At 38.3% G+C, this 24876-nt stretch overlaps 1 protein-coding gene across 10 annotated transcripts in view; it reads right to left on the bottom strand.

Moving 5' to 3' along the window:
* SCMH1 (Scm polycomb group protein homolog 1) overlaps positions 1–24876 on the bottom strand; it is a 191953-nt gene that overhangs the window by 27391 nt on the left and 139686 nt on the right. For all 10 annotated transcript variants that reach the window (XM_082651095.1, XM_082651098.1, XM_082651103.1 and 7 more), the window contains 2 exons: positions 16507–16739; positions 12566–12692 (listed from right to left, as the gene is read on the bottom strand). In XM_082651095.1, the coding sequence (XP_082507221.1) occupies positions 12566–12692; positions 16507–16739 (360 nt within the window). The remainder of the gene's footprint in view (positions 1–12565; positions 12693–16506; positions 16740–24876) is intronic.

The following is a 24876-nucleotide window of genomic DNA, read 5'->3' as shown; positions in this document are numbered from 1 at the left end:
TTGGAAGCAGAAAGAAGCATAAAAGCCCACAAAAAGAATGTGAGTGAAGCTGAAAGGGCCTTGAATAGAAGCCTGTAAAACGCTGGGGTCTAAAGGATTCTGTACTAGTCTATTTTGCACTATCTCTGGCGCTATTAGTCTGAGGTGGCAATGCTTCCACCAGAATGAAACTTGGGGGGTTTTCTATGAACACTATTGAAATTTACTTCATTAGCTAAAAGCCGCAATCACAAATCTCTTGAAGATAAGACCTTCTCTACTTTGGGCTTCCTGTATAGCTGCTGTGAGACAATGCCCTTAAGATCCGTAAAAATCTTACTGTTTAAGGAAGAGTATCTGTGAGACTTGCCCTTACGATTTTTAGAGGGCCTTTTGGTCTGAAAGAGACTATGAAGCATAGTCTTAAATCATTCTGACATCTTAATGAAAGATTTTTATTGTCCCATTCTGGATTTGACCCTTTCTTAATTTAGAACTATTTGCCTTCTGGAGAGACTGGAAATGAGAAGCATTTCCAGACTGTGAGTCCTGGACTTTTTTATTTGCTATGTTTGTTTTTGAAGCTCATCTCTCTCATCTTACACTTTTATCATAGGCAGTGAGAAGCCAGGTGGCACTTCATTACTTTGTCTGGAAATCTCCTTATACTTCACTGAGTTCATCAGGTACATTTCCTAGTTCCATGTTACTGCAGGTGACAGTGTTACCAGACTTTCCATCACTACCTAGCAGGTGTCTCCTGTCCGCCATCTTCCAATAAGATTTTCCTCACTTTCCTTTAAGCCCTCACTGACAGCCTTCTTAAGACCTTTTAGGCTTCTATTCTCAAGTTTCTAAGAGAATCATTCTGGCAGAAGCATTGCTAGCTCAGATTAAAAGGGGCAGAGATGGTCCAAAATGGAAAGAATGCTTTGAACCCCCAACCTTTTACAATCAGGAGGAAGACTGAGAAGGCAATCTCAGATTTCCTATGGAAAAGGAAGGATGATTCAGAGGACAAAACCAAAGAGCCATGGAAACAACTCCCAGAAAGTAGTATTGGATCTAATTAAGGAATTGGCAACATATGCCCAGCTGGATTTCAGAATTTCTATAAACCAGTGACTGTTATGTGCCTCCGGGTTTTTTCCCCTTTGAATGAATGTATCTATAAGTTATCCTATGCCTACCCCATCACCGTATGCTGGGTATGTGGGGAGTAGACAACATGTTTCTTTAGGTCACAGGTCTTCGGTCTGAGAAGAACTACACTCAAGGAGCTATATCTGAGAAACTGCACCTGAGAGGTCTCATTTGCACCTGGATCTGACTTAGATGATGAGATGCCAGATCTGGAGCCCAATGTTGTAAAGGGATGAGACCTTTAATGGGGAATCTTGCAAGGGGAAGAATAAATCTTCCAAGTGGTAAAAATGTAAGTAACTTATGTCCAGAAAGTGGACTGATGTGGTTTTAAAATATGGTCCATAATTCTTTGACCCTCCTCCCAGCAAGATGTGGTGTCTACTCCCCTTCTCTTGAATCTGGGCTCTGTGACCGTTTGATCAATAGAATATGATATGGGAATGATGCTCTGTTGATTTGGGGGCTCAAGCCTTAAGAAAATGGTAGCCTCCACTTCCTGTTTCTTGAGACACTTGCTCTTGGAATCCAGTCACCCTGGGATGAGGAAGCCCAAGATACCTTTTGGAGGCATCCGTGCCAGCACCAATTTTGTTAGCTGCACGAATGGATCATCTTGGAAGTGGACCCAACAGCCCCAGTTGAACCACCTCAACTGATGCAATGTGGAAGAGAGATGAGCTGCCTCTGCTTTAATTACAGTAGAGTCGAATATACTGATATTACCTTTTCCAGGAATATAAAGGTTACATACTTTTTCTAATTTATGCTTATTGTCTTATTTTAAAAATCCTTCCCAATCTTAAGGTCATAAAGATATTTTTGTATATTGTCATGTTTTGGTTTTCTACTGCATCCATGATATCAGAATTAGAGGCTGAAGAAAAGATTCAGAGAAGGGTCCAGCGTGGAAGGAACTTGGAAGTAGCCACTTCATCCTGACAACAAGTAAAAAGCTGAACAACCTGCAAAATCAACTATCCTTTTTAGATCCATCAGAGAACTGAGGTCACAGGGCAAACTGCTGCTCCCCACCAAGAGACAGACCGGTGAACACAGAGACTCACAATTTACTAAAAAGAAACCGCCACAGGAACTCGTGCAGAGGTAGGAAAATCTAAACTATAGAGTTCCTACTGGAAGCTCTGTGTGAACAAGTCTAAGAGTTAAAAACTCCAGGGGGGATCCACTCATGGGGTGCCGGTGGTCCCACACTTTTGTGAGTTTTACCTCCAGAAGCTCGACCAGGTTCTCACAGTGAATATCGGAGAAAAATGCCCTCATGCTTCCAGCAGTGGGAGGGGGGAAAAGGAGCCATTTAAAAATATGCCAGAGCATTCTGTCCTTCTTAACAAGGCCTACCCTCAGGAGAAATTATTTTACCAGAACTTAATCTGCTGGGATTTGATCAGAGCTTAATCTACCTGGGGGAAGGGAAATAACCAACTGCAGCCCCCTCCAGCCATCCTGCCCCATCTAAGGGGCATGAGGGGGACTAAGAAGCACTGGTAAAGTTCACAGTCCAAGAGCACAGTCTCACCGAAAGACTGAGACCTAATCATAGGACTATAGAATACTTCTCCTCCCCTCATACCTTACCATTATTACTAAAGGCCTATTTATAAGGTAAACTAAAAGGCAAAAAAATGAAGTTTGAAGAGACAGAGCAAGCATCAGAACTAGACTCAGCCATGGCAGGGATGTTGGAATTATTATTATTTTTAAAATTTTTATTTATTTATTTATTTATGGCTATGTTGGGTCTTCGTTGCTGCGCACGGGATTTCTCTAGTTGCGGCGTGTGGTCTTCTCATTGCGGTGGCTTCTCTTGTTGTGGAGCACGGGCTCTAGGCGCGCAGGCTTTAGTAGTTGTGGCTCTCAGGCTCAGTAGTTGTGGCTCATGGGCTCTAGAGCGCAGGCTCAGTAATTGTGGCACACAGGCTTAGCTGCTCCGCGGCATGTGGGATCTTCCCAGATCAGGGCTCAAACCCGTGTCCCCTGCATTGGCAGGCGGATTCTTAACCACTGCGCCACCAGGGAAGTCCTTGGAATTATTAGATTAAAAATTTAAAACAACTATGATTAATATGCTAAGTGTTCTAACAGATAAAGCAGACAGCATGCAAAACAGATGGACAATGTATGCAGAAAGATGGAAATTCTAAGAAAATAAAAAATCAATGCTAGAGATCAAAAACACTGTAACAGAAATGAAGAATGCCTTTGATGGGCTAATTAGTGGACTGGACACAGCCAAGGGAAGAATCACTGAACTTGAGGACATCTCAATAGAAACTTCCAAAACTGAACAGCAAAGAAAAAAGAAGACTGAAAAAAAAGCCTCCACCCAGAATAGACTGGGTGTCCAAGAACTGTGGGACAACTACAAAAGGAGTAACATACGCATAATGGGAATACCAGAAGGAGAAGAAATAAAGGAATAGAAGAAATATTTGAAGCAATAATGACAGAGAATTTCCCCAAATTAATGTCAAACACCAAAGCACAGATTAGGAAGGTCAGAGAACACCAAACAGGATAAATGACACAAAAAAACTACATGTAGGCATATTACATTCAAAAATGCAGAAAATCAAAGCTAAAAAATCTTGAAAGATTTCAGAGGAAAAAACCATCTTACCTATAGAGGAGCAACAATAAAAAATTACATCCTTAGAAACCATGTGAGCAAGAAGAGAAGGGAGTGAAATATTTAAAGTGTTGAGAGAAAATACCCACCCACTTAGAATTCTATCCCTCGAAAAATTAAAGTGAAGGAGAAACACAAACTTTCTCAGGGACTTCCCTGGTGGCACAGTGATGCGCCTAGAGCCCATGCTCTGCAACAAGAGAAGCCACCGCAATGAGAAGCCCTCACGACGCAACGAAGAGTAGCCCTTGCTCACCGCAACTACAGAAAGCCTGTGCGTGGCAACGAAGACCCAACACAGCCAAAAACAAATAAATAAATAAATTTATAAACAAAACAAAACAACTTTCTCAGACAAAGAAAAACTGATGGAGTTTGTTGCTTGTAGATCTGCCCTGCAAGAAATGTTGAAGGAATTCCTTAGAGAGAAGGAAAATAACATAGGTCAGAAACTTGGCTCTACACAAAGAAAAGAGCATCAGAGACAGAATAGGTGAAGGCAAAATAAGAACGTATTATTTAAAAAAAAAATTTTTTTTTTGACATGGACCATTTTTAAAGTTTTTATTGAATTTGTTACAATATTGCTTCTGTTTTATGTTTTGGTTTTTTGGCCACAAGGCATGTGGGATCTTAGACCCCCAACCAGGTATTGAACCTGCACCCTCTGCACTGGAAGGTGAAGTCTTAACCACTGGACCGCCAGGGAAGTCCCCTCATTCTTAACTGATCTAACAGATGACAGTTTGTTCAAAATAAAAATAGTAATGATGTATTTGTGTATGCTTATGTATATATATATGTACATGCTTATACATACTCATGTCTAAGTGAAATGAATGACACTAATCATACAAAGGATGGACAGGAGGAATTAGGATTCTTATTATATCTGTGAAGTGGTATAGTGTTATTTGAAAACAGACTTGGATTAGTTATAATGTTATTTGCAAACTCAAGGGTAATCATTTAAAAAAGTAAAAGAAGAAATATAACTGATATGCTAAGAAAGGAGAAAAAGTGGAATCATATAAAATGCTCAGTTAAAACCACAAAAGGCAGAAAAAGAGTGGAAGACAAAAATAGGAACAAATTACAAAGGCAAAAAAATAGAAAACTGTAACAATTATGGTAGATATTTATCCAACTACATCAATAATCATTTTAGATGTCAATGGTCTAAATAAACTAGTTAAAAGAAAGAGATTTTCAAACTGGATCAAAAAACAAGACCCAACTCTATGTTGTTTATAAGAAACCCACTTTAAATATAAAGACACATATAGATCAAAAGTAAAGGGATGGAGAAAGATATGCCATGCTAACACTAATCAAAGGAAAGTGGGAGTAGCTGTATTAATTTCAGACAGAGCAGATTTCAGAGCAAGGAAAGTTATCACAGATAAAGAGGGGCATTACATGATATAAAGGTCAAATATCTAAGAAGACATGTCAGTCCTTACTGTGTATGCACCTAACAACAGAGTATCAAAATACAGGAGGCAAAAATTGATAGAACTGCAAGGAGAAACAGGTGAATCCACTATTACAGGTGGACACTTCAACATCCCTCTATCAGAAATGGACAGATTCGGCAGGCAGTAAGGACACTGTTAAACTCAATAGCACCATCAATAAACTGGATATAATTGGTATTAGAGGCTACTTAACCCAACAACAGCAGAACACACATTCTTCTCAAGCTCACATGGAACATACACCAAGATGGACCACATTCTGGGCCATAAAATACACCTTAACAAATTTAAAAGAGCAGAAATCATATAATATGTCTGTTCTTAGACCACAATGGAATAAAACCAGAAATCAGTAACAGAAAGATAAGTGAAAAATCCCTAAATACTTGGAGCTTAAACAACACATTTCTAAATAACACATGGGTCAAAGAAGAAATCTCAAGAGAAATTTAAAAATATTTTGAACTAAATGAAAATGAAACTATAACTTATCAAAATTTGTGGGATACAGCCAAAGCAGTGAATCGAGGGAAATTTATAGCATTGAATGCATACGCTATAAAAGAAGAAAGATCGGGCTTCCCTGGTGGCGCAGCGGTTGAGAATCTGCCTGCTAATGCAGGGGACACGGGTTCGAGCCCTGGTCTGGGAGGATCCCACATGCCGCGGAGCAGCTGGGCCCGTGAGCCACAACTACTGAGCCTGCGCGTCTGGAGCCTGTGCTCCGCAACAAGAGAGGCCGCGATAGTGAGAGGCCCGTGCACCGCGATGAAGAGTGGCCCTCGCTTGCCACAACTAGAGAAAGCCCTCGCACAGAAACGAAGACCCAGCACAGCAAAAATAAAAATAAATAAAAAAAAAAAAAAAAAAGAAGAAAGATCTAAAGTCAATAATCTAAGCTTCCACTTCAGGAAATTTGAAAAAGAAGAGCAAATTAAATCCAAAGTAAGCATAATAAAAGAAATAATAAAAATTAGAGCACAAATCAATGAAATTGAAAACAGGAAGTCAACAGAGAAAAATCAAGGAAAGCTGCTTCCTTGAAAAGATCAATAAAATTGATCAGCCTTTAGACATGCTAATAAGAAAAAAGAGAGATGACACAAATTACTAATATCAGACATGAAAGAGATGGATCACTACATGGATCACTACAGGTCCATGGTCATTAAAAGGGTAATATAAAGAATACTATGAATAATTCTATGCTGACAAATTTGATAATCTAGATGAAATGGACCAATTTGGTGAAAGACACAATCTACCAAAACTCACACAAAAAGAAAAAGACAATCTGAATAGACCTATATTTATTAAAGAACCTGAATCAGTAATTAATCACCTTCCAAAACAGAAAGCATCTGGCTCAGATGGATTCACTAGAATTCTACCAAACATTTAAAAATGCATTTTACCAATTCTCTCTAATCTCTTTCAGAAAACAGAAGCAGAGAAAATACTTCTTAACTCATTTTATGAGGCCAGCATTACCCTAATACCAAAACCAGACAATGACTTCACAAGAAAAGAAAATTAGAGACCAATATCTCTCATGAACATACATGCAAAAATCCTTAACAAAATACGAGCCAATTGAATTCAACAATATATAAAAAGAATTATACACTACAACCAAATGGAGTTTAACCCAGGTATGTAAAACTGATTCAACATTTGAAAATCAATGTAATCCATCACATCAACAAACTAAAGAAGAAATATCACATGATACCAATAGATGCAGAAAAGAACATTTGACAGAATCAAAGACCCATTCATGATGGAAACTCTCAGAAAACTAGAAAGAGAGGGAAACTTCCTCAACTTCATAAATAACATCAACAAAAACCCTACAGCTAACATCATACTTAATGGTGAGAAACTAGAAGCTTTCCCACTAAGATCAGGAACAAGGTAAGGATGTTCTCTCTTACCACGAGTTTTCCACATTGTACTAGAAGTCCTAACTAATGTAATAAGACAAGAAAAGGAAATGAAAGGTGTACAGTTTGGGAAGGAAGAAATAAAACCCCCTTTATCTGTTAGAAGACATGATTGTCTATGTAGAGAATGCAAAAGCACTGACAAAAGAAAATTCCTGGAACTAATAAGCAGTTACAGAAAGACTGCAGAGTATAAGGTTAATACACAAAAGTCAATCACTTTCATATATAACAGCAATGAATAGGTGGAATTTGAAATTAAAAACAGTACCATTTACCTTAGCACCTTCAAAAATAAAATACTTAGGTATAAATCTAACAAAATACGTACAAGATTTATATGAAGGAAACTACAAAACTACAAAACTCTGATAAACGAAATCAAGAAAGAACTAAATAAATGGAGAGATATCCCCATGTTCATGGATAAGAAAATACTGCCAAGATGTCCATTCTTCCCAACTTTATCTATAGATTCAAGGCAATCCCAATCAAAATCCCAGCAAGTTATTTTGTGGCTATCAACAAACTGATTCTAATGTTTATATGGAGAGGGAAAAACCCTGAAGAGCCAACACAATATTGAAGGGAAAGAACAAAGTTGGAGGACTGACACTACCCAACTTCAAGAGAGTACGGTATTGGTAAAAGAATAGCCAAATCAATGGAACAGAATAGAGAGCGCAGAAATAGTCCCACACAAATACAGTCAACTGATCTTTGACAAAGGAGCAAAGGCAATACAATGGAGCAAAGACAGTCTTTTCAACAAATAGTACTGAAACAACTGGATAGCCACGTGCAAAAAAAGGAACCTAGACATAGACTTTGCACCCCTCACAAAAATTAACTCAAAATAGATCACAGACCTAAATGTAAAATTCAAAACTATAAAACTCCTAGAAGATAATATAGGAGAAAACCAAGATGACCTTGGGTATGCCAGTGACTTCAGATATAACACCAAAGGCAGGATCCCTGAAAGAAATAATTGATAGGCTGGACTCATTAAAATTAAAACCTTCTGCTCTGTGAAAGCCAATGTCAAGAGAGTGAGAAGATAAGCTACAGATTGGGAGAAATTATTTGCAAAAGACAGATCTGATAAAGGACTGTTATCCAAATACACAAAGAACTCTTAAAACTCAGCAATAAGAAAACAAACAACCTGATTAAAATATGTGCCAAAGTTGTTAATAGACACCTCACCAAAGAAGATACACAACTGGAAAATAAGTATATGAAAAGATGCTCTACTCTACATGTCATTAGAGGTATGCAAATTAAAACAACAATGAAATACTACTATACACCTATTTGTTCTGGCCCAAATCCAGAACACTGACACCATCAAATGCTGGCGAGAATGTGGAGCAACAAATGAACGCTCATTCACTGCTGGTTGGAACGCAAAATGATATAGCCACTTTGAAGGCAGTTTGACAATTTCTTACATAACCAAATATACTCTTACTATGTGATCCAGAAATCGCGTTCCTTGGTATTTACCCAAAGGAAGTGAAAACTTATGTTTTCACTAAAACCTGCACATGAATGTTTATAGCAGCGTAATTCATAGTTGCCAAAACTTGGAAACTGAAGATGTCCTTCAGTAGGTGAACGGATAAACTATTGGTATAGCCAGACAATGGTATGTTGTTATTTAGCACTAAAAAAAAAAAAAAAAAAAAAAAAAAAAAGAACTATCAAGCCATGAAAAGGCACAGAGGAAATTTAAATGTATATTGCTAAGTGAAAAGGCCAATCTGAAAAGACTACATACTGAATGATTCCAACTTTATGACATTCTGGAAAAGGCAAAATTATAAAGACAGTAAAAAGGTCACTAGTTGCCAGAGATTAGTGGGGAGGAAAGAATGAATAGGCAGAGCAAAAAGGATTTTTAGGGCAGTTAAATTATTTTGTAGGATCCTATCATGGTGGATACATGTCATTATGTATTTGTCAAAATCCATAGAAAGTATAACACCAAGAGAGAACTCTAAGGTAAACTATGGACCTTGGGTGATAATGATGTGTCAGTGCAGGTTCATCAATTGAAACAAACATACTGCTCTGGTGGGGGATGTTGGTAATGGAGAAGGCCATGCATGTGTGGGAGCAGGGGGTATACGGGAAAGCTCTGTACCTCCTGTACTTAAAAAAAACAGTCTAGTAAAAAGTTCAGAAAACAAAAAAGAGTTCTTCATAGCCGATGCAAACATCCAAGAGTGGGTAAGCAGAGTGTAAGGTTTTCCTAAATGTATGTGACCAAATTCCTAAATGTATATAAAATCCCTTTATGCAGAGCATTTTGCAGGACTGGTTTTCTACCAAATACCCTTTGGAAAATGCCACTAGAGTAATAAATAATGACACTTTTACAAGCAAAATGCCAGGAACAAGAAACTCAATACAAAGTTTAGAGGACAGAGTTGAGGAAAGCTTGAAGAAAGTTGAGCAAAAAGACAAAGAGAATAGGAATAAGAATAAAGAGGGTCAAGAATATAGAGGACGATTTCAGGAGGTTCAACATCTGAATAACATGTATGCCAGGAACAGTGAATAGAGAAAAAGTGGGAGAAAATCATTGATGAATTTAAGAAAGTTTCAAGAAATCAAATAATGGAATAGGCACACTATGTGTCCACATGGTAGGTAAAAATACATCCTAGGTGAAATTTCAGAATAATGGGGATGAAGAGAAGCTTCAAAGGGAATAAACAGGTTTCACACAAAACGAAAGATATAAATTTAAGAAAGATTACATGGGAAAATAAAGATGTGGGAAGGAGCAAACTGGGGATAACACAAAAGAGAGGTGAAGAGGTTGTCAAGGAACTCAGAAGGCTCCAGCAGAGATTTCTTTTAGAGTTTGAAATGGATAGAATATAAAACGTGCTTGAGCATAAAGAAAGATGTATATGGCAGTAAGAGAGTTTAAGGCTGAGTTAATAAGTATATAGCAAAATAAACACATAACAAAGAAATCAAGATTTACTCTAAAACAAAATTTTGTACAATAAAGGAAAAGTAATCATAGTACTCTACAGTTCAACTGAGAATAGCCTATAACAAGTTACAATACAAATGAATGAATTTCAATCTAATCACAATTATAATATCATAGTATTAAGATACACAAGCATGTGTGGGTGGGTTAACGGGTAAGGAGATGAAGAGTTAAATCCTGGGTTGCCAAAAAAAAAATGAAAAGGAAGAGTTAAAGTGTGTTGTCAGTTGAAAATGCCTCAAGCTAAAAAAAAGAAAAAAAAAGCAATATAAACATTCCACTTACATATATGGAGATAAATAAAAGAATCAGCTAAATTAAAAGTGATTGCCTTTGGTGAGAAGTAAATGACAGGGGTATAGAGGGGACTGTTCGTCTTGTTTTTGTAATAATTCTTGTAGGCCTATTGTTCCTTTAGGCTATTAGCATGTATATAGCTCTGATCAAAATAACTCTTAAAAAGTGTTGTGCAGTTAAAAGAACCCCAAAAGGTTGGTAATAAAGGATATAGTGTAGCACACAGCTTTCAATCTATGATAGCTTTTAAAAAAAATTAATTAATTTTTGGCTGCATTGGGTCTTTGTGGCTGCACGTGGGCTTTCTCTAGTTGCGGTGAGCAGGGACTACTTTTCATTGCAGTGCATGGGCTTCTCATTGCAGTGGCTTTTCTTGCTGCGGAGCAATGGGTTCTAGGCGCGCAGGCTCAGTAGTTGTGGCGCACGGGATTAGTTGCTCCCCAGCATGTGGGATCTTCCCGGACCAGGGCTCGAACCCATGTCCCCTGCCTTTGCAGGCAGATTCTTAACCACTGCGCCATCAGGGAAGTCCCTATAATAGCTTTTATTGTTAACATTTGAAGGGTCTATAAAGGTAACTTGGACTAATCGTATCGTTGTATAGGTGTGGAAACTGAGGCTCAGAAAAGGAAGTGACATCAAGGTCACACAGAAAGAGCAAAGGTCCAACTGGGGTGGTGAAACAGTGATCAGTCAGGACTGCGATAGCCTGGCCAAGAACAGGAAACAGGGATACAAAGTCAAGCTGCCACTTTTCCTAGGCTATGAGATTCAGACCAAGGGAGGGATTGTCAGCTTCGAGACTGCCAGAAGAGATGGTCTACATCATTTAAACCGAAAAGTGAGGCACAGTCATGAAGCTCCCACTGCTATGAATCTTCTAGGTTTTGTTAAAAAGGCATCCAGGCACCTAAGTGATATTTAGAAGGATATGGAGTAAACCAAGCAGGTATGCAGGCACCTAGGGGGCGTGTCATGAGGCTGAAAAATGTAATCAGTATCTTCACCAAGGTGTTCATCTATCTTTACTTCCTCTTCCATGGAGCTTAGGGTCAAAGCTCCTAAGCTTTGTTCACTAATCTAATGCCACTTTTGGACTAAGCAAACCCAGTAACTAGCTGGGGCTAGATGCATAAGATACATTTGGAGAAATCACATGATAGTACCCTGACTAGAGCTGGACATAAATGCCACTGCAGGCTCTGTTGTTTTCCAAAGGTTATTTGGGGAGGAAACTATAGCTGGCCTTCCCTTCAAGTGCTAACATTCTAGGATTTGGGTGGAGACAAATTCAGCTCCTAAGAAAAAGACTACCCTAACTTCCATGGGGATCATTCCAATTGCTTAGATTTCCCTAAGAAGATGGAGTATCTGCAGAGTAACAAAAGTAAGGTTTCACATATGTATCTTAATTTAGACATAAAAAATGAGTATTGTTCTTTTTAGTTACCCCACAGGGAGGCTGTATATCTATGTTTATCTATTCTAAAGGGGTAGCTCTTTTAGAGTTACCTCCATATATAGTTTACAAAATGGGAACAGATACGCACAACCAGGTGGTTACGCACCCACTTTAGTTACCAGATTTTGCTTTGAATCAAACGAGCACTGAAATACTTTCACAGCACCAAGATTTGCCACCATCAATGACATTAAAAAAAAAAAAACAGAGCAGTGTCATACATATATGAGTGGTGGCAGAATTATTATTGTGCTGGAAGGGTTCTGGAAGGGATCACTAAAGAGGGAGCACCCCAAACTGGAAAGGATGGGTATAATTATAAACTGGGCCAGGAAGCTCCTGGTGCTGGCCCCATGTCCACCCCACCCCCGTGCCCCAGATCCCCAACGCTGAGTTCACAGAACATCTACCCAAGTTTCTTTGATTGTTTTGACAGAATGGAGGTTTCTCTGAAGTTATTTCAAAGTTAAAAAAATTTCTGTTTAAGATTCTGTTTAGATTTATAAATGGATAGGGGGCTAATTATCGGTACAGTAAAAGAGAAAATATAGACACTGGGGCCTGGGGCTTGTTGCAGCTAATACTGTGATCTGCTCTTACCTGTGGGGGCCTGCATGGCTGAGCTGGGGATGGTGGCAGCATCTTGGGGTACAGTGCTGGTATCCGGTTCAGGGGTGCTGGTTGTTGGTGAGGTGGGTGGTGGGTTCAGCAAAGTCCGAGGTTTCCTCTGTCAAAATGGATGGGGAAAAGTTTCTACCCATGATAGGTAACTTGTCTTCTCATTCCTCTATTCTTAGTACTTAATTCATGCATGAAACTGAAATACATTTGTGGATGGGACTGTTTTAATCTTTTTTTTTTTTACAGTTGATATATAGTTGATTTACAATGTTGTGTTAGTTTCTGGTGTACAGCAAAGTGATTCAGTTATATACTTATATATGTGTATTCTTTTTCAGTTTCTTTTCCATTACAGGTTATTACAAGATATTGAATATAGTTCCCTGTGCTATACAGTAGGACCCTGTTGTTTACCTATCTCATATATAGTCGTGTGTATCTGGTAATCTCAAGCTCCTAACTTACCTCTCCCTGCACTTCCCCCTTTGGTAACCATAAGTTTGTTTTCTATGTCTGTGTGTCTGTTTCCTAAAAGTGTTACAACTAAGTTCATTTGTAACATTTTTTCAGATTCCACCTATAAGTGATATCATATGATATATATTTTTTTCCACACAGCGTCTTGCCCAAAGCTGCAAATACAGTAGATGTTTAATAAATATGTATAAGATTCTGGGTTTCTGTATAGCCACAGCTTAATTCACTATCTTTTCTACTGTATTCAATATTATCATCTGAAGTCCAGGTTCTTTATTAGTTAGACAGAAAAAAGCAAAAAAAAAGGAAAAAAAATGCTGTGGCTTAAGTCTACTTTGATATTAGTTTGTTTCCCTCTGTTGAAAAATGGAAACCTCCCTTCCCCTAACTCCACAGACTACTTTCCCCTGCCTACCTCTTCAGCTTATTACCTGTCATTTCTTATCTTAAACCTTATACTCCAGTAATCTCTAACTATAGTAGTTCTCTCAAAACCTGCAGTTTTACCTGGTCCTTGCCTTGACAATAATAAACCATCCCTTTTGCCTGGAATACCCTTTCTTTTTTTTTTTTTCCTTATAAATATCTGTTTATCCAGGAAGCTTTTCTGGATAAGCTTTACTGTCTCTTTTGTGCTATTTCTGTACTTTGTATTGTTGCATTTATCACAGTGTATTGTCAATATATATTTACATACTGGTGTCCCCTATTAGCCTGGCGCTCCTTGAGGGTCTGATTCTGTTTACCATTCCTACATGGTACTCGGCATATGATAAGTGTCAATAAATGTCTTTCAATGAAGCATACAGTATAGAATACCAATAATGGGGGAAGTAATAAAAATGATTTGAGAAGAATCTAGTATCTCCTCTATGCTGGTCCAGGCAGTCTCTGGGGGAGAGAGATCTCAGAAGGCTTTTTCCAAGAAACAGTTTTCTAAAAGCCTTTCTGAATGCAAGGAAAACATAACCATTTCTGAGATCCAGAAATCCCTTCCTACTGAATGTCACATGTAGGGTCCACTGTGGGAGCTGTATAAACCTGACTGACTTCTAGGATGGCCCTGCTTGTGAAAGCAGTCATGCAAACTCTTACAGAACATTCAACACACACACAGGATATGGATGTTTCCTCTCATTTTTTGATATTGCCACAAGTAAAAATCCAAATAAGCAATGAGTCAGGGAAGAAAGGAAATACCAGTTCAACTTCATTGAGTTGGTGGTAGGACTTCATGGGGTCCCTGAAGAAACAAACCTGGTGAGTTAGGTTCCCAAATATTGTAGAAAAAAGCAGAAAGATGTAAAGCTTTATTATTATTTGAGATAGGTGCATTTACATGTATTATATCTATTCATATATTAACGCAACTCCATTTTACTGGTGAGAAAACTGGGGCTCATGGCCGTACTCAAAGCTTTCCCAAAGTCACACAGGTGGTAACAATTGGAGATGAGATATAAATCTAAGTTTGTCTGGCCTCAAAGTCTATGCTCTTGTCACAAGACCACTTTGCTTCAAAAATGAACATGAGGGTTATATCATGGGTTAAGTAAAGGCATATACACTTACAGGAATAGGCAAAAGGACAGGAAAGGGAATTAGGGAGTCAAATGCCATGCCATGAAGTACAGTATTAGATGAGAATTACTGCTACCAGGAGGACTGGAAAGAAAGAGGACTTGGGCTACTATGTTAGGACTTCCTGAGAAAGCAGAGCTGAGGCAATCAGAGAATCATAGTTCTTAGGTTTTGAAGGATCTTAAAGGTTACTTAATCCAACTATCCATCTAACACTTCTACTTTCCACTCCTTGAAAACATCCCTCCCAGTAGTCACCTGGTACCTGATGAAATACCTCTAGTGATGGGAGATCACTACTTGCATTTTGAAATAGATTTAACTGTTCCTTTTATGTTTAGACAAAGTCTGTCTGCTTGAGTTTCTGCTCATTGGTTGTGGTTCTGTCTCTGGAACCTCAGAGACAAGTTTTCTCTGTTTTTAATCTGTCAAGGTGCCTTCACATCGTCACAAGCATGGCTTCCCTGGCCTTGGAATCTTTAGAGCCTTCAGCCTCTCCTCCACAACATGAGAATGAGAAGACCGTAATGGACACAAAAATGAACCCCTGGGTTTGGGGTTAGTGGTAATAGATCAGGAGCATTATGTGTTACATAGAAGGATTAGGATGTGACATCAAGAATTCAAAACCAATAAATAAGAGATAATCTCAACTGGAACATCATCGCTAAAATCCATCCATCCATCCATCCATGCATCCATACATCCATCCATCTTGCATATACCGAACATTTCCCAAGAGATTGGGATATAGGGCACTGCAGAAGAAAAAGAGAAAAAAAGACTAGATTCCTGACCTTGAAGAGCTTATATTCGAGAAGGACTGAGGTCAGCTGGAGCTAATAAACAAAACAAACCCACCCACCCAACCAAACCTAGGGAGGAACTTATGAAATTAGAAAGGAATGCCTAGGGAGAACTGGGTATCATTTCTAAACTGGAACTCAGGTAGTCTAGTTTGGGAGGGAGTTGCAGAGAAATTCCCTGATAGTTAAGAAGTGAGTGGAGAAAGAAGGTGATGCCAAAGGAAGCCCTAGAGAAGCAGCTGAGTAGGTTTCATATCAATGGTTTCCCTAGGGAAGATACACATGGAGAACTGGTCATGACTAAAAGGTGATACTTTCAGTAACAGTGCTCAGTGAAGCTCGACCAAGGAGTCTTTTCCTACACCAGAGGTAAGTGTTAACCTCCCTCAGGAAATGTGAGAGAGTGAATGTGTGGTAGGGCAGCAGTGACCTTAGAACTAGAAGATCTGGAGACCCATCTCTGTAGCCTTTGCCATTTATTAGCTATGTGACCATAGCGAAGTCATTTCACATCTTTAAGTCTCAACTTATTTGACTATTTAATAACATTAACACTACTCATCTCCAAGGGTTTTGTGAAGATCATGTGATATATAGTGGTGTCAGGTGCAGAGCCTGATACTTAGTAAATATTCAATAATTTTCTTTCTTTCTTCTTCTTTTTTTTTTTTTAAAAGAAGGTACAGGGACAGAAAAATAAATACATTTACAGAGTCACTTTTCTCTTTCTGTTCACATACCTGGGCATCCACTCTGGGTAGGTAAAAACAATTAGGAGCAGGGCCTTCCATCTATGGAAGATATTAGACCAGAATTCCCATGAATGTAACTTTCAAAGTAAAAATTTGTTTCTTATCCATACGATCTTATCTGCAACATTACCAACTCCCAGGTAAGTAGCTAACGTAGGGATGACAATATAGGAGATTCTTCTTAAAAGCATATACAAGGGGGAGAACAGGGCCAGACACATCCCTTTCTAAGATGGATGGATATGGATGAGTTACCCCTTCATAACCATTTATCCCGTGCTGGCAAACCCACATTTTTACCTACCTTACTGCCAGGTTTGGGACCCCTCTTCTTTGGGAATTTCAAAGGTTCGGCTGACTTGGATGGGGTAGAGATGGGATGGGGAATTAGGGGCTTGGGTGTCCGGCCCCGCTTCTTTCCTGGTTTACGCCCCCTCTGCCCTGGTTGAGGCTCCAAGGCAGTTTTGGTGTTGCTGTGGATGCCAGGCTTCTCAGTGTTCGCCTCGGATGCAGGATAGGGATTCTTTGGAATCACAACTGCAAGAAAAAGACTCATTCTAACACCCCCTCTTCCCACTTGCATTCCCATCCCAGCCAGAGGGAAAAAAAGACTTGCTACTTCTGCTTGGATAGTTTTATCCCAGGAAGCTAGTTTCTTGGCATCTGACCTAAATGGTAGAAAATCTCAGAGGAGAACTGAATTTTGATCGGCCAGAATTGGAAGTTTTAATTATTTCTGGCAGATGCAGAAAAAATTAAACTGTTCTCCCCAAGGAATCTAGTTAAAGCATATAAACACAGGCTCAGAGATGGAATGGATCTCACCTACAATCTTCTCCTGCTAAGAATGAAGATCTGAGGCCCAGAAGAGGAAATGATGCCTTCCCTAGGTTATACAGTGAGTTGGGATAAGGACTTATGTTTTGAAACTGGGCCCTGACGACCAAATCAGGGATTTTCTATATCAATCTACTTAAAGTTTTAGTGTGATTATTGCAGTGAGGAGTAGTGAAACACATGGAAATATATACATTTGATAGCATATTTCCTTACCTTAAAAATCTTTGCTCCATATTACCTTTAAGGTAAAGTCCAAATTCTTTATTCTGATATCCAAAGACTTTTGTGACTCTGCCCCTGCCTTGCTCTCCAGTTATGTCTGATGTCATTTCCTATCACCCACCCCCATGTTCTAGCTCCTCTGTTTTCTGAACACCAATTCGTTCATATATGTTGAGTTCTCTATTCTTCCTGGTCAGACATACATTAGTACTCAGTTTTCAACACTCAGCTCCAGGGCCACCTCCTTACTGAGGCCTTGTCTGACTATGTCCCAACTCCATCAGTATTCCACTTACTCCAAAACATTCTGTAGACACCTATGTTAGAGTACTTTCAGTTTTACTCCAATCATTCTTCTTCTCCTTAATTGAGAATTTTTCATGGTAAGGGGTATCTAATTCATTCCACAAAGTTATTAAGCACTTACTACAGGCTATGCACTAATCTAAGCACTGGGGTAGAACAGTGAACATAACATAGTTTCCATTCTCATGGAACTTACCTCCTAGTCGGGGGAGACAGAAAATAGGCAAGTAAGTATACAGTATAATGTTAGGTAAGTGCTATGATTAAAACTAAAGCAAGGTAAGGAGACAGAGGGGTGAGGAAAGTCCTCTTTGAGGAGGTGACGTTTGCACAGAGCTCCCAAATGAAATAAAGGCAAAGCCTTATGAAGATCTGAGGAAGATCCAAGTAGAGGGTATATAACAAATGCAAAGATTCTGAGATGGAAACATGTTAACGTGTTTGAGAAATGGAAAGGAGGTCAGTGTAGCTGGAATTGAGTGAGCGAAGGGGAGAGTGGTGGGAGATAAGGTTAGAAAGGGAGTAGTAATAAGATTGTGTGGGATTTTGTAGGCCATGAAAACGAATCCAAACTTATTTTAAGTCTAAAGGGAAGCCACTGGAGGGTTCTGAGCAGGGTGTGACTGGGTGTACTTAAAAGGAGCACTCTGGCTGTTCTGGGAGGGGACAAGAATAGAACTAGGGAGACAAGTTAATAAACTAATTACAGTGGGTAGGTAGAAGATGGTATTTCTTGTGCTTCCAGGTAGGATGTTATAGATCATGACAGTGTAACATTGCTGATGCAGCAACTAGAAAAAGTCAGATAAATTATCTTTAAAAGACATTGCATTGTTGTAAAAATCGTGAGGATTAGATGAACTGGAATTCCAGACCTGGGTGGAGAGGGCTCCTGGAGTAGCTGACACTGTTTACTTTCCTGAGGACATCTGCCAAATTTGGGCATGAACCGACAGTCAGGCTTGGCCTGTGCAGAGGAGCTCCACTGGAGGAAAGAAAAATCAGAGAGGCTCTGTGACAGATTGGAACTTGAGGAGTTCCATCTGTGTGGCCAGTTTTTCCCAAGGGACATTTGCTGAGTTCTGAGCCTGCACACTGGAGCTGCAAAGCTAGGCTGAGAGCTTCTAAAAAGGCAGAGTGAAAACTGCTATAATCTTGTGATTTCAGGAGACAAGGTTCCACTAGAAGGAGGAGGTCTACCTCTAGCACAGCTGATCTCCTCTTCAAGATAAATGCCATATTTTGAAATTGTAAGGACTGAAGGGTCAAAGAACCAAGCCCCAAACCTCTCAAGGGTAGGACAATCTCTTGCAGTTTTTCAGGACTATGAAGATGGAGACCCATTAGGTTCTCAGTCGAGAGCCCAAGAGGGACCAGGTGCAAGGAACACCGATATGAACCATAGGTACAATTCAGATCTGAACTAGCTCAATCCATGATTAGACTGAGGGGATCAGGCCCTTATCCTATTAGCCTAAAGGAAAGAGGAAAGGAAGAATTCTTTCTGATGGAAAATATCAGCTGGAGTCTCAACAGTTCTTTTATATAAAATATCCAGTGTGTGTGCATGCGTGTGCGTGCGTGTATGTATATACACATGACATAAAAAGAGGCAGAACAATGTGACTGGTAATCAAGAAAAATACAGACAATAGAAGACTCATGTATGATCCAGATAATGAAGCAGACTTTAAGATAACCATAATTAATATGGTTTTAAAAAGTAGAGGAAAAGATGAACAAAATGTAAGAAAAGATAAGTAATACTCACAGAAAACTGGAACCTATATAAAAAATTAAATGGACACACTAGAATAAAAGATACAATATTAAAAATTAAGAACTCATTGGATAGATTTAAGGGCAGACAAGACCCAGCAGAAGAATTACTGAATTTGAAGAAAAATCAATAGAAAACATGCAAAATGAAGCAAAAATATGGAAAAAACAGGTTAGAGCAATAGAGACATGTGGACACAGTCAGTAGATCCAAAATATGAGTAACTATAATGCCAGTGAGAGAAGACAGAGAGAATGAGGTAAAAGCAATATGTGAAGACTAATGAAAAAAGAGCTCAGCAATCCACAAGCAGCAAAAATACAAAAAAAAAACACCCCAAAATATACCAAAACACATCACTGTTAAATGGCTGAAAATAAAATACATAAAATACAAGTGAAATGAAAGACAAAGATAAATTTTTAAAAGCAGTTAGAGAGAAAAGGATTACTCTTACAGAAGCAATTGACTTTTTAATAGAAACTATGAAAGTAAGAAGCAATAGTTTTTTGTTTTTTTTTTTTGAGATACGCAGGCCTCTCACTGTTGTGGCCTCTCCCGTTGCAGAGCACAGGCTCCGGATGCGCAGGCTCAGTGGCCATGGCTCACAGGCCTAGCCACTCCACAGCATGTGGGATCTTCCTGGACCGGGGCATGAACCCGTGTCCCCTGCATCGGCAGGTGGACTCTCAACCACTGCGCCACCAGGGAAGCCCAGAAGTGATAGTTTTAAATGATAGTTTTCAAGGGACAAAATATATAAATTGCCAACCTAGAGTTCTATGCTTAGTGAAAATATCCTTCAAAAATGAAGGTGAAATAGTATGGAAACAATCTAAGTGTCTGTCAACAGATGAACAGATAAAGAAGATGTGGTGTATATATGTGTATATATATATATGTGGTATATACATATGTGGTATATATATATGTGGTATATATATGTGGTATATATATATTGATATATATTGATAGATATATATATATTCCATATATATATAGAAAAGAATACTACTCAGCCAGAAAAAAGTGAAATTTTTGCCATTTGCAGCAACATGGATAGACCTGGAGAGCATTATGCTACGTGAAATAAGTCAGACAGAGAAAGACAAATACTGTATGATATCACTTATATGTGGAATCTAAAAAATACAACAACCTAGTGAATGAAACAAAAAAAGAAGCAGACTCACAGATATAGAGAACAAACTAGTGATTACCAGTAAGGGAGGGGAGGGGCAATATAGGGGTAGGGGGAAGAAACAGGGTTACAATGCAATTATAAAAAATCATCTGTGTGAAACTTTTGAAAATTGTAAAGCACTACAGAATTTAAAGAATCTTTCATTCAATTAAAATTTTTTAATAAAATGAAGGTGAAATAACTGTTTCAGAAAAATCAAAGCTGAGAGAATTTGTCACTAACAGACCTAAACTACAGGAAATAAAAATGAAGTTCTTCAGGATGAAGGAAAGTAATCACAGATGGAAAAAATACAACTGCAGGAAGGAAGGAAGAGCATAAGAAAGGGTAAATATGTGGATAGATACAAGAGAATATTGACAATTTAGAAAAAGAATTTTAAAAATGGCTTGTAGGGTTTATAATATACGTATAGTTGACCCCTGAAAAACAAGGGTTTGAACTGTGTGTATCCATTTGTATGCAGACTTTTTTCAACAAACATGTACTACAGTACTGCATGATCCACCGTTGGTTAAATCCATAGATGTGGAACCACGGATAAGCAGGGCTGACTGTGAAGTTACATACAGATTTGACTGTACAAGGGGGTGGTGCCCCTAATCTGCGCATCGTTCAAAGGTTAACTGTATTAGTAAATTATATGAAAGCAATAGCAGAAAGGATGGAAGTGGGAGGGTAAATGGAGCCAAAATTTGCTAAGAACTTTGCATTATTTGGGGAGTGGCTAGAGTGCTTATTTAAGATTAACTTTAATAAGTCCAGGATGTATAATTCTAACTAGTTAAAAAATTATAACAAGAATGTATCACTAAAAGCTAAGGAGAGAGGAATGGAATAATAAAACACACTCGATTAATCCAAAAGAAGGCAAGAAAGGAGGAACAAAGAAATGAGGGAGAACTTAGGCAAAGAGAAAACAAAAAGCAAAATGCAAAATGGTAGACTTAAACCCAAATAAATAATTACATTAAATACAAATGGTTTGAATAAAACAATAAGAAAAAATTAACATACAAGACCAAAGCCCCACCCCTCACCGAACCCAATTATATCTGTTTATAAGATGGCATTGAAATAAGAAAACTTAAAATATGATGACACAGGAAGATAAAAACAAACAGATGGAAAAATATACACCCTGTGAACATTAACCAAAGAAAGTGCAAGTGGCTATATTAATATCAGACAAGACAGTCCTAATACAAGAAGTATGACTAGACTAAAAGGGACATTTCCTCAAGAGAAAACAGTCAATTCATATCACCAAAATGAAAAGGCAGTCTACTGAATGGGAGAAGATACTTGCAAATGATATATCCAATAAGGGGTTAACATCCAAAATATACAAATAACTCCTACAACTCAACATCAAAAAAACAACCGGGGCTTCCCTGGTGGTGCAGTGGTTGAGAATCTGCCTGCCAATACAGGGGACATGGGTTCGAGTCCTGGTCTGCGAAGATCCCACACGCCGCGGAGCAACTAGGCCTGAGCCACAATTACTGAGCCTGCGCATCTGGAGCCTGTGCTCCGCAACAAGAGAGGCCGCGATAGTGAGAGGCCCGCGCACCGCGATGAAGAGTGGCCCCCACTTGCCGCAAGTAGAGAAAGCCCTCGCACAGAAACGAAGACCCAACACAGCCATAAATAAATAAATAAATAAAAATTAAAAAATAACAAAAAATAACCCAATTAACAAATGGGTAGAGGACCTGAATAGATATTTTTCCAAAGAAATATCACATGGAAAGATGCTCAACATCACTAATCATCAGGGCAATGCAAATCAAAACCACAATGAGATACCACCCACATTTGTCAGAATGGCTATTACCCATAAGAGAACAAATAACAGGTGTTGGCAAGGATGTGGAGAAAAGAGAACCCTCATTCACTGTTGGTGGGAATGTAAATTGGTGCAGCCATTATGGAAAACAGCATGGAGGTTCTTCAAAAAATTAAAAATAGAACTGCCATATGATCCAGTAATTTCACTTCTGGGTATTTACCCAAAGAAAACAACAACACTAATTCTAAAGGCATGTGCACACCAATGTTCACTGTATTATTGTTTACAGTAGACACAATATGGAAGCAACCTAAGTCCTCTGACAGATGAATGGCTTAAGAAAATGTGGTATATACGTGCAATGGAATATTTACTCAGCCATAAAAAAAAAAATGAAATCTTGCCATGTGTGACAACATGGATGAATCTAGAAGGTATTATGCTAAGTGAAATAAATCAGAGAAAGACAAATACTGTACGATCTCACTTATATATGGAATTTAAACAAAACAAACAAAAGAAAACAAAAACAGACTCATAGATGCAGACAGCAAACTAGTGACTGAGAGATGGGAGGGCAGCGGAGGGTGTGGCAAAACAGGTGAAGGGGCTTAAGAGGCACAAAACCTCAGTTATAAAATAAGCCACGGGGATGTCACGCACGCATAAGAAATATGGTCAATAATGCTGTAATAACTTTGTATGGGGAAAGATGGTGGCTAGACTTATCATGGTCATTGTTTCCTAATGTCTGCAAATGTTAAATCACCACGTAGTTCACCTGAAATTAACATAATATTATACATCAACTATATTTCAATTAAAAAAAACTCCAGTTAAAGTGGAAATGAAATGAATTAAAATTACTTATAAATAAATGATAATTATAGCAAAAAATAGTCAATTCAAAAGGAAGCTATAATAACCTTAAATTTTTATGTACCTAATAATACAAAATATAAAAGCAAAAGTTTAAATAAGTAAAAGCAGAAACAGAAAAATCCATAATTATGCAGTGGATATTTTAACACATTTCTCTCAGTAATTGATAAGTCAAGTATGTGAAAAACAATCAAGAAGGATAGAAAATATTTGATAACACAATTAAACAACTAATAACATAAATAACTAATTAACATAGATAACCAAATAACAAATTAACCAACCAATGTAATCGACACATATAGGACACATTTTTATCAATAAAATGTTATATGGTTAGTAGTTTTCCAACTACAGTCTGGGAATCTCTGGGGGTTCTTGAAATCCTTTTGAAGGTCTATGAGATGAAAATTATTTTCATGATGCTAAAACGTTATTTGCATTTTTCATTCTCATTCTCTCACAGTAGAGTTTTCAGGATGCTACAAGTGTGATATCACTCTGACAGCTAATGGAATGCGTGCCTGTATATTCTTACGTCTTAAAAAGTTCTAAGTTTTAATTTATAATATAGTGATATAGATAACCCACAAAATGAAAGCTCTTTTGGGTTAAGGATATAAAGGTTTCCTGATACCAAAAGGTTTGAGAACCACTGATCTATAATTATATTATATCACTTCCTTGCCCTTCTTTTTCCAACACATTTGCCTAGAAAAAACTCCAATCCAACTCTCTACCTGTTCCACACTTAAGACTGAGTAACTGAACATGCCAAATGTTTAACCTGATTAGTATAAACCCCAAGACTGCCCCATATACCTCCAGTAACAAACACGGAATCTGAGCTGAGCAGTGAGGAAAGTGATTTACTTTGGAATTCCTAGCGTCACATGGTAAGGTGCTGAGATCTTAGTTGGTACCCAGCACATGTCTGTATAATAAGAAAGTCAACAGATGTAAAAGAAGAACTGAACAGGGCTTTAATTGGCTTTCTGAGTGTCAGAAAACAGTTTTTCTTCTTTTTTCCCTTAAGGCTAGAAATAAAAGTCCATGACACCAACTGGCAAAGGGGTTGCTCTCTCTGGCCTGAAAGATACAGACAGAAGAAACGAACCAATTATATTTAACAGTTCTGAAAAATCAGGGCATGCTGTTCATGTATGAGTAGCCAGCAGCGAGATTAAGCTTCATACTAATTTAAAAGCTTCTTAATAATGGATTTCTTAAGCTATCCTGAGGGATTCCAGGATTTTGAAGTTTTCCCTATCAGGAAGCCCTGTCCTGCCACATTCTAACTTAATTATCCTAGTTGGAAAAAAATTGAGTTGATGTCAGGGGACCAGGGATCTAATTCTAGTTCTGTCCCTTATGGTGTGACATTGAGTTTGTCATTTAAACACAATCTTTTCTTATTTTTCCACATACAAATAATTAAGTAATTTAATGTCTGTCCTACTTCAGAGAAAGATGAGAGATGGGAATATTCTCCAACACATTTTGATGCTACTAAGGTTGACGGAATTACTCTCTTAACCAACAATACTTAGACAAAATTCTCGTACACTTGTAATTTCATGTGGCCTTCATAATCTTGTGAAGGCAGACATTATCCTCTCCTTTGACAAGTAAGGAAAGCAAGCCTCAG

Source organism: Grampus griseus, assembly GCF_964374135.1.
Source record: "Grampus griseus genome assembly, chromosome: 1".
NCBI lineage: Eukaryota > Metazoa > Chordata > Mammalia > Artiodactyla > Delphinidae > Grampus > Grampus griseus.
The sequence above is the reverse complement of the archived record's forward strand: the minus strand, read 5'-3'. Positions and strand labels throughout refer to the sequence as shown.